Raw genomic sequence first — 10,828 nt, 5'->3', positions numbered from 1 at the left:
TCCTGCTGCTCTTTTCTGCTTCTTTCCCCCAGCTCCTTTCATCCCTGATGTATTTACTGGTGAAAATGTGGCCCATTGTCTTTTATCAGGCTTCACAAGGGGTGTTAATCAGCCCCTGGTCGTGCTCATCATCCACATCATCTTCTAACACTCAGTGCTCCGCTTTCCCTACCTGACCTCACTCTGGGAGTGATTTAATGGCATATTTATCTCCTCCACATCAGGATCCCCTCGAGGGCTTGTCCTGACTCCATCCCAGAGACACCTGACTTCCTTACACAACTCTCTCTGGTTCCCAATCAGCTCAGAGCCAAGCTGCAAAATTGCCCTTGTTGCTTGAAGAGCTTTCCTTTCAAAACCTGGGGGATCCCCACGGTTAGGAGGGGGCCAGATATGAGGCTTTGCCTCTGTGAATTTGGGTAACTAATTATATTTCTATTATTGTGAATAGAGAGGACCTCCCCCCTCACTCACCCACGGAGAATAATTCAGACCCTTTCCCTAAGACTGTTACAGACACTGCCAGATGTTAAGTCTTTCATTCACTCAAGTGATACAAATTAGCTGAGTGTTGCTCTGCTTGGCCTAAATTCCAGCAAAGCTTGGCCTAAAATGCTCAGCTGGTGGGTAGAGCTGAGCCTGAACTTCCCCCAGCTCCCAGCCCACCGAGTCCCTTCCTCCTGGCTCCAGTGCCCAGGTGAGGCACAAGGGCTGAGCTGCTATTTGGAAATAAAATGCTGAAGGAGTGATGCCTTCACAATCGAGTTGCACCAAGGACTTCTGTTGGCCACCAATTGTGAGAGCCCAGAGCCAGAACTGGGTTAACTGGGGAACTTCACCTGACAGCTTGGAGCAGGAGCTGCAAAATGACCTGAGTTGAAGAAGCTCAGGGGGGGGATGCTCATCTCTGTCTCTCTTGGCACCCGAGGTCCCCAGGAGGGCTCGTGGCAGGTCCATTCCCTGCTCCTCTCAGGGCTGAGGGTCACCAGGCTGAGCTTTGTCACCCTGGCCATGGTTTAATCCGTTTTCCCAGCACTTCCCAAGCTGTCTGGTGGCTGAGGCTCTGCGCGCTCCCTCTGCTGGCTCCATCATCCTTCAGAACCTCATAACCCTCCTTAGGACCTCAGCTTTGCTGGGAAGAGATGCTGGCTGGGGCAACAGCCACCCCCGACAGCAGAATCCCTGCTCAAAGCTGTGCCATGGCTGAGGAGGAGGAGGAAGAGGACCATGATGCCATGAAATCCCTTGTGGGCCGGGAGGGAGTGGGGTTTGAGCAGCAGCCTGGTGGTGATGCTGGGTGGGGAGATACCCCAGCTTGGTTGGAAACATTGGTATTTATATCCAGGATCTATCTCTGTGCTCTGGCAGCTCTTCAGCACCCAGGAAGAGGAGCTCAGGGTTCTGGTGCACAGCACAAGCTCCTTGGGGCAGGAGGTTATTGTGGACCTAAACCTAGGTCAACCCAAAAGTGGGTTTCTGACTCAAAACCAGATGCCCATCTGACCCAAATCACTCCCTAGGTGCACATTTCCCCCGTGCATGCAGCAGAGAGGTGGAGGGTGGCACGTGAACCAGTGGTGAGGGTGCCCCAGGGTGTGAGAGCCAGGCTGGTGGTCCCAAAGCCCAGAGGTTCAGCAAAGCAACCCAAATCCTCCTTGGAGAAACACCACCTTTAAACAAAGACCAGAGGAGGAGCTGCAGCAACTCAATTTGTTATCACTCCAGCTCATGGGCCACGCCAGGGAGGGCTGAGCCTCACCAGGAGGAGTTGCCCATGGCTAGATGGGCACCTTGCTCACATTGTTCCACCCATCTTGCTGCCCCAGCTCCATGGTCTTAGTGCAAAGTCTTCCTCCAGCATCACACCTCCAGAGAGGTTTTCTTCAACGCCTTGCACGGTCTGTATGTCCTTTGTTTTGGAGGTCCCTGGTGCCCATGCCACCCTGCCCTGTCCTAGGTGGTGGTGCCAGGCAGGGCTGCTGGGTCCAGCTGGGGGCTGCCCTGCGCTCCATCCCCTGGCAGCAGCTGGGACTGCAGGAGAAGGGAAAAACATCGCAGGAATCTGGTTTTAAACAGATCCCCAGCGTTTTTGTGGTGCCCTGTTTTGGCTCTGAAGAGACCTGTGAAACCTCCGGATCTTTTCCAGGTCGTGGGGACTCTGCAGCCCGACAGGAGAGGATGAATTCCTCGGGCAAGGTTCCAGAAACTACCAAGCTAAAGGAAGAAATCAGGCTGTGAAAAGCCCTTTTGGAGATGCAGGAGGCAGAGAGATGTGAGGTTAGCAAGGGCCAAGGCCAGCAGCTTGAAGGCCACTCCCAGACCTGTGTTCTGAAACGCACAGCCAAACGGGGCAGTCAAAGCAACGGCTCCACAGGGTGAAGATGAAGGGCAAGCATCTGGAGAATGACACCAGGGCTCTGTAGTCAAAACTATAAAGGAAGAAGGGGCACAATGTCAGCACTCGGTGCTGGGTGTCCCCAGGGAGAGGTCGGGGATCCTGCAGGAGCAAAGGAGCTGCTGGAGGAGCAGTTTCCAAGAGGGGCTTCAGCCTTTGGTGGCCCTCACAGCTTCTTGATGTAAAGCAAGCTGAGCCAGGTGACCCCTCCTCACTCTGGCTGCATGAGCCAAGGGTCCTCATCCTCACCACTGAGAAGAACCCACAATTTACCTGGACACTACACCATGGGTGCCCAGGGACACGTTCATGGGGACTAGGGCTGGAAAAGAACCTGTCTGCATTTCATCAGAATTTTCTGGGCTCGTTTTTTTTCCTTCCTTTGGGGTTGAAATTCATCGTTTCAGGGCAAGATGTCAGCATTTGGAAAAACGTGGCCAGTTTTAGGTGATGGACCTTTAAAAAGAGGCTGAAAAAGCAATTTCAGGGGTGGGAGAGGAGCACGTTGAGGTTTGCACCCCATGTGTGCTTTTGGTTTTAGATGTGGGTCAGGTCTCAAGTGGTTTCACTCTGATTTCTCTCTTGCCACTGATACCAGCTGAAGCCCAGAGGCCAAGAGAGCATTTATTGGAGTTAAGTTTCAAAAATCCTCCCAAACTTTCTCATACCAGGTAGGAAAAGCTGGAAACTGGGGTGGGCAAGATCTGCTGGCAGGCACATCCGCAGAGCCAGGACCCTGCTGGGTCCAAGCCTCCAACGTGGAGGAGATTTCTGATAAGTGGAGAAAAAAAAAAGGGTAGAAACTTTTTCCATTGAAACTTCCACAGAATGGTTTATGCTGAATGGAGGGTGGGTGGTGTCATTTATATTTGATTTTCCGTTTTCTGATTAGAAAAGAGGAAGCTGTGTTATTTTCTGACCAAAAAAAAAGCTCCATTTCAGAAGTGAGCAGCTCTGGAAAACACCCCCACCCGCAAAACCCAACGTTACAAAGCCTGTACAACAAAAGCCTGGAAATCAAAAGTCAAGATTGTTTCTTTTACCCATTTTTTCCCAAAATCTGAAAACATTTGGGGTGGAATTTCAGTGTGAGCAACCACGTTCATCCTGGAAATCCTGTCAGTCAGCAGGCATAGGGGGAATAAAATAAAAAGCTATATTTTATCTGTCTCTTTCAGCAACAAGAAGGAGGTTGGAGGAGCCCAAATGGTCCCTCGACCTCCCTCTGCTGCTCCTGAAGCAGAAGATGGAGGGAGAGGTTTGAGGCTCGGATCATTTCCTTGTGGGCTTGTTTCGTTTCCCGTTATTGTCCCGGATCTGCTCCCACCCGCTCTGCCCAACAGGAGCTGGGGGATGAGAGAACCAGCCTGGCATTGGGCTTGGAAAAAAACCCCCCTCCTTCCTCCCCGTGGCACGCAGGGATCATTCACCCCGAAACAATGCGTTGGCAATGCCTTTCCAGGTCCATTTAGAGCCTGACCTAAAGCTTTCTTCCTGCCCGGGGTGAAAGGAGGAGGAAAAAGGGTTGGGTTTGCATTCAAAAGAGGTGGTTGTGGTGAGGTGGGTCTAAATCAGAGGGAATTTGGGGTGTTTGCATCGAATCTGCTCGGAGCATGTTCTCCCACTCAAGTCATGGCTGCAAGTCATGCACTGAAGTTAAAGAGAGAGGCTGTGAACAGGTTTAAATTTTCCTAAAAAGCTGATAAAATGGTTAAAAAAAAATCCATAAATCCCAGAGTATAGTCTGGCTGTTTGTTCTATAAAGAAAATCGATGAGTTCCCAGGGTAATAGAAAGAGTTCTTCTAACTGTGGCTTCCCAGAAAAGGAAATAATCCAGTTGGATGAGCTCGGGGAAAGTGGCACCTTCCCTTCCTCCCCAGATAAACCAGAGCCCTGCAGCCCATCCAGCCACCCAGAGGACTCTTGGTGTGTCACCCAGCCACCCTGCAGGGTCCCACCACGGCTCCCCTCCCTCAACACATCGCTCCCCTTTCCCCAAAACCAGAGTGAAGTTGGTTTGGGCAACAGGAATCACTTGGGTCCTTTCTTTTCTAGACAGCGTTAACAACTTGGCAGCCCAAAGAATTCATCTTGCCATCCCCTTGGTGGCTCAGCTTTCTTTGAGCAGCATGAATGAAGAGAAACCTTTATTTGCATTCTCTTCAAATTGCCCTCCACCACTAGCATGAGACCTTTGGAAGCTTTTTGTGAGAGCAGCCCAGACAAGATATTTGAGCTGGGCACGATGCCCCCACCGCTACCGCAAAGAAAAAAGGGCTTCAAAGCAGCTGCTGAGTCAGAATCAAGGGGGCTGGATGTGGTTGCTGCCCAAAAAGATCACAATGCAAAGCCCTGCAGGAGGAGGAGCGGGGAGGGAGGTCAATGGATGCAGCATTCCCTGTCCCTGAGTCACTTCTGCAGAAATCTGTGAGATTTGGCATCTCCCGAGCACATCTGAGAGCAGGGAAGGGCTTGGGGGAGGACACAGGGGTTGGAGGGGGGGGGTTTGGAAAGAAATCCCATCCTGGACCATGGTTAAGGACACCTGGGCTGTTGTCCATCCTCAGATTTGGGTGGGATGGGGGCTGAAGCTGCCTGCCCTGCAGCAGTAGGTTTGCAAGCTGAGGAGCCATGAGCTCCAGCGTGGACAGTGCGTAGAGTTGCCTTCAGGCTTCCTTCCCTGGAGCCCCACAAAAAAAAGGGGGAAAATTGCCTTTGTTCTCCTTTAGCCTTCACCTTGCTGCAGCTTTTAAAAGTCCAGAGCTGGCCCTTTATGTTATTTTTTTCAGTTCATGAAAGCAAAGTGTATTCAGAAGGACTTTTGGGGGGGTTTTTTTAGGTTTCAGGATTTTCTGCTGGAGAGAGGTGTACCTCACCATAACCCACACAGCTCCTGGACAGCTCTGGCTTTGAGGAGGAATTGGGGAATGGCAGCTGAATGTCTTCAGCAGAGAGGTCAGGCTGCCTGGGTCCCCAGAGTGGACGTGGGGTTATCCCTCCCTGACCCTAGGTGGTCACCACTCCCTCTACTTCTCCACCAAGAGACTTGCTGACTCTTTTTCCCACCAGGTACAAAGGCAGGAGAATGGTGGAAAATATCCATCACCCTCTTCTTCTGCTCCTCATCCTTCTCTCTTCTCCTGCACTTCCAGGTAATGACCACCTGAGCCTCCAACGTGTCCAGACCCTCATCTCACCTGGCACCCAAACCTGCCGAGATAATACTGGACTGCATCTTGAGCTTGGCAAGAGAAGATGCTCCTGCTCCATCTAAAGATTTCAAAACAATTCCCACTCTGCCTTTGCTGAAACCTCCTGGAATTTTTCAGCAGAAGGAGACGAGTCCACCCCGGGGTAGCCCAGAGCCTGGTGGTCAGCGTGGGGTCTTGGGCAATTTGGCACAGAGGGTGAAATCCCTCCTCTGATGCCTACAGAGGGGGCACCTGAACCTCCCACCTCCCTTCATCCCTTCAGCTCCTGCTTTGCTAAAACCAGTCCAGTCCTGGGGGAAGTGCTGATTCTGCTGAATCAGCATTTTCCAGCAAAAAAAAAAAACAACCCAAACAACCCTGTGGCATTTGCAATTTCCCAACCAGTCTTAATTGAGAGCACTCAGGGAAAGCAAACAAACAAAGGTGCCCATCAAACCAACGCAGAGGGCAGGTAACGAGCTGGGTATCTCCAACGAGGTGACTCCTGCCAGGGCAAGGACTGCCAGCAGATCAGCAGCTCTGGGGTGGATGCAGGAACAACCAGGCTTGGCTGTGAGACCTTGACCTTGCTACAAGTGGCTGGTGGTCCCTTTGGTGCTACTCACATGGAGGCTACCTCTGGGATTCAAGAAGCATCTTTGGTATTACAGATGAGAGCTCTAGATCATTCCCATCTGGGCCACTTCTTGGCATGACCCATGAGTCCTACAGAAGCCAGAGGTATCTCCACAGACTTGGCTACAATCCTTTTCTTCCAGCTGTTTCCATCACCCCTGTGTGCTCTTGGAAAAGTTCTAGTACCACAGCTCCTTCTCTGACCAGCTTTCAGAATCTGCAGCCACGGCCACCTCTGCCAGGTGGACCATCCTACAGGGACCTCCTGCATGGCTTCCACTACTTGGGCACAGGGGTCCCTCAGCATTGCCATGGCAGCTTTTCCTCCCAGAAAATGGTGATTTTGGGGGACCAGATACTTGACAGAGGTTTGCAGCAACAGGAGCAGAGGTGCTACCCTGGAACCTCCACCTCTTGGCCAACACCCTCACAACTCCTTTTGGATTTCTGCACATGACTTGTCAAATACTTGAGACCAAGAAGCACGTCCCAGAGCAGGGACTCTGTCCTGGCCTCCCACGAGCAGAAGGGGGAACTGGACACGTTTTCTAAATTGGTCATGGCATTCATCCATTATTTTTCTGGATACAATTAATAGGTGACCATTTTTTGCTTCATCTGAGCTGTTTCCATTACGCAGCTGAGGAAGTTCTGTCTCCCAGCTGCCTGGCTATATTTGGGCTGTGAACTGCAGGAAGTTGTGACATTGCCACAGATATTCCCCTTTAATGTCTCCTTAGAAAGAGAAATCTCCTTCAAACCTCTCTGCCCTCTCCTCACCCCCCTGGGCACCGGGGGCTCTGTGCACCCACTCCAGTGCTGCCTCATCCTCCTCCCTCTCTCCCACAAAGCTCTTTTGGAGGGCAGAAGGATAATGGGAAGTGACAAGTGGCTCCAGGACCTTTTAAAACTGCCTTACCCAAGCACAGACGACGACACCCTCCAGCAAACATCAGCGTCCCCTCCCAAAGTTGTGGACGCATGAACTGCCCACGTTTCTTCACACAGATCCACAACGTTTATTGAATAGCTTTGAAGGTGCAGTAGCATAAGTGCCTGTTGCTACCCGTGGCCCACGAGCTCCCCACTGGTGGCCTTGCTGCTAGTTGCAGTAGTTTTCCAGCTGGTAGAGGGAGCACGTGTTGTGGCAGCATTGCTCAACGATCCCTCGCTTCACTTTCTCAAACTCTTCCTGCTGGAAGGGCAGCTCTCCTGCCTCGCCGTGCAAGGGTCCACTCACTGCCAGGAGAGAGAAAGAAAAGCTGTGGGACATCAGGCAGCATCAGCCCTGGTTGATGAGCCATGCAGACACCAGATTTTTTAAGCCAGGAGTTGGCTGGGAGCTGCAAAGGCTTTGCCGGGTTGATGCTCCTTGTAGAACCTTCAGGATCTGTGTTTCCTCTCCCAGAATAATCCTGTGGTGCCTCAGGAGAAGACAATTTGAGTGGATATCAGCAGTGGGAAGGACAAAGGGATACAGGGGGTTTGTTGTCTCACCACAAAATTGCCCAGAGATGTTGTGGATGGCCCCACCCTGGAAGAGTTCAAGGACAGGTTGGATGGGGCTTTGAGCAACCTGCTCTAGTGGGAGGTGTCCCTGCCTATAGTAAGGACTTTGAAACTAGATGATCTTTAAGGTCCCTTCCAACCCAAACCATTCTACTATGATTTTATTGAGGAAGGTGTGTGGAGACCAGGAGAAAACCTCCACCCTCCCTGGGGATGAGCAGCTAGATGACAAAATGGTCTAGTCCACCCCAGAGAGATGCAGCTTGAGGCTGCAGCCCCCCTCAAGGCAGTTACCCACTCCTCTGGGAGCCTGGGCAAACAACTGGGATGTCCATGGGGTTGCAAGGATGGCCCAGTCCTGGGGCTGGATGCGTTTCCCAGCTGGTCCTCAACAGCTGGGTGCTGTTGGCTGCCTGGATGTAGCCTCGAGCTGATGGCAAAAGCATTTGTCTGTGTCCGTGTTCACAGCTGGGGATGGGTTTTTAGAAGGAATGATGGATTGGGGTATTTGGACCTAGACAAAACTCAACAGAATGTCTCATTTGCTGGTGAGAACTAGAAAACTCAAGGACAGAACCGTTCAGGTTTTAGCTGCTGGGTGAAAACATAGAAAATGGCAAATAAACCCATGGTGTTTTCCTGTAGGAAGAAAAGAGCCCCTGACAACAAAAAGAAAATGCCTGGAAAGTGAGACTGAGATGTGGTTTCTAGGGCAATATGAAAGTACAGCACGAGATGCAAAATCCCCAAGCCCCCAAAGCGTGATGCAACGAACGAGGCACAAGAGGAACAAGAAATCGTTCTGCTCGTGTGCTAGGAGGAAAATTTAGGGAAGATTTAGTCAAGCATTAAGTAGAAGAGGAAACAGCTAGTCAATGTTTTGTGATTTACTTGTCTTTGCCCTCCCAGCCAGCTGTGAGCAGGCTGTAAACATCACCAGTTTGTGTGGCAAAGAGATGGTGGCTCGGGAAAAAAGTCCTGGAAAAAGAGGTAACAAATCCTCAGCTACATTTTTGTTGGCCCTGATGAAATTCTTCCTGAAGCAGAAATTCTTCCTTGATGAAATTCTTTTAGGGAATTTGGTTGGTGAATATTGCATCCCCAGCTAACAGCCCAGCAGGCCATCCAGAATGAATCACAGCAAACCCTCTGCTATGACATTACCTTGCTTCACCTTCTGAGGACCTCTAAGACTGTTTCACAGGATGGTTACACGTGCAGGAGAAGGAATCACAGATGGATGAAACCAGTGTGTGATGGGAAGAGAAATGGGGGGAGTATTGTAGTCAGGGGAGGTTAAGGAATGGTCCATCTTGAAGTGAGAGGGTGAGATGGCTGGGATTTGACAGGGGTCTCTTCAGCTTCATGAGTCCTACCAAGGGCAACCAAAGCAGCTCCACCACCTTGAAATAAGTGCTGATAAAGCTGTGGGGGCTGAAAGCCTCTTGAAGGGCAAGATTAGTGCTAAAAATGACCTTTGAGGCTCTAGAAACACTGAAAAGATGGGATGCTGTTCAGTAAGAAATAAGAAAGATGCTAAAGTTGGGCAGGGAGATGGTGTTCTGCATCCAGGATGAGGGTTTGACTGTGGTAGTGGTCCTTCAAGGACTGCTGATCCACCTGAGGGAGGGCCAGGGCTCATCTGAGGGAGAACATGACCACCATCAATCAACAGTGCAGCACTGCTTTGAAACAGAGACAGGAACATGGTGTCAAAAACTTGCAATACTATTCTCCCAAACTCTCTGGAGAGTTTTCTCCCTCTGCTTGGCACTGGCAATGCCTCAGGTGGGGTTCCATGGGCTTCTCCAGCCATCACCAGTCAGTAGGGGTGATGTAGAACAAATACAGAACAATCTGGATGGAAAGAGATGTAGAAAATATGACCTAAGAAAGTAGTGGGGGAGTGTAGAGGGTGTTTAGGTGCAAGCAGGTTCAAAGCTAGACATGAGAGCAGTCTTCAAATCTTTTGAAAAGCAGCTGTATGGAAGAAAAGAGTGAATTCTTCCCCATGTCCTCTATGGAGAAGACAAGAAATAATTTGCAGCAAGGGATGTTTGGGTTAGATGTTGGTGAGAAACACTCAAGTAGGTCAGTTAAGCACAAGAAGAGGCAGTTTCAGAAGGCAGAAGAAGCTTTCTCATGGGAGGTTTTTATGAATATATTGGGTCAGGAAGAGGATGGGGACAACTGATCCTGTCTTGGGGCAGAATGAGTTTTCCTGGCTCAACTTCCACCTTTATTTCCTACGAACACTCCCAGGCTGGTGTAACAGCCACACAAAGACAAGTTGGAGCTTTCAGGCCCCATTCCTTTTGCCTCGTAAATCCCCTTTCCCTGCCTGCCCTCCCAGCTGCCTCTTTCACCTGAAGAGCTTTTCATTGGCCATGGGACGCTGTTGGTATGTTAGAGGTATTCCTGGCATCCCCCATCAAGGCCACTCCTGGTGTCACTGCCAGAGATGGGCAGTTGTGACATTTTGCACCACCTACGATGGTGTTCACCATCTGCCTGACTTACCTAGAGGCTGCTCAAGGTCCCGTCTGGCTTTGGGGTAATAGAAGAAACCCCGCTCTCCACACACCAGGTAGAGAGCCTCCACCAAGTGGGAGCCACAGAGGTGTTGAGTGACAGCTGCGTGGCTGGTCCCAGGGACAGAAAGAGCCAGAAGGGCCAGCAGAGGCAGTGACCGGATCCAGAGAGCCATGGTGAGCAGGTCTAGGAGGGAGAAATAGGTTGTCACCAAGCACCTTATATCCTTCAGCTCCTATGGCATGAAAATGAGACCAAAGTAGCAGATAGACCTTCTAAAGATGTCCTAGCTTGAGAGGGAAGGAGATCTTTCTGCATCAGGCTTTACAAGCCACAGTAAATCACTAATGATTATAACCAGAAGTCCATCTCCATCCACAAGCCCACATCAGTCCTGGTTTACTGGTGGTCTTTCCCCAAAGAGCCAAACTAGACTGGAAGTGCCACCCCACCGAGCCCACAGGGGTGAGTCGAGCTCAGCAGACCCCTTCAGAGGAAAAACCCTCTCTGCCAAGTCAGAAGGGGCTGTTCTTTACCACGATGGCCCAAAAAGCAGCACAATGT

At 50.8% G+C, this 10,828-nt stretch overlaps 1 protein-coding gene across 1 annotated transcript; it reads right to left on the bottom strand.

The window, feature by feature from the left end:
• Positions 1 to 7,325: 7,325 nt before the first annotated feature.
• On the bottom strand, positions 7,326 to 10,439 carry INS (insulin). Its single transcript, XM_008935666.1, has 2 exons — positions 10,253 to 10,439; positions 7,326 to 7,462 (listed from the first exon to the last, which is right to left on the bottom strand). Exons 1-2 carry the CDS (start codon positions 10,437 to 10,439, stop codon positions 7,326 to 7,328), a joined length of 324 nt encoding a protein of 107 aa, XP_008933914.1.
• Between the last annotated feature and the right edge of the window lie 389 nt (positions 10,440 to 10,828).

Source organism: Merops nubicus, unplaced genomic scaffold (assembly GCF_000691845.1).
Source record: "Merops nubicus isolate BGI_N331 unplaced genomic scaffold, ASM69184v1 scaffold5122, whole genome shotgun sequence".
Classification (NCBI taxonomy): domain Eukaryota; kingdom Metazoa; phylum Chordata; class Aves; order Coraciiformes; family Meropidae; genus Merops; species Merops nubicus.
The sequence above is the reverse complement of the archived record's forward strand: the minus strand, read 5'-3'. Positions and strand labels throughout refer to the sequence as shown.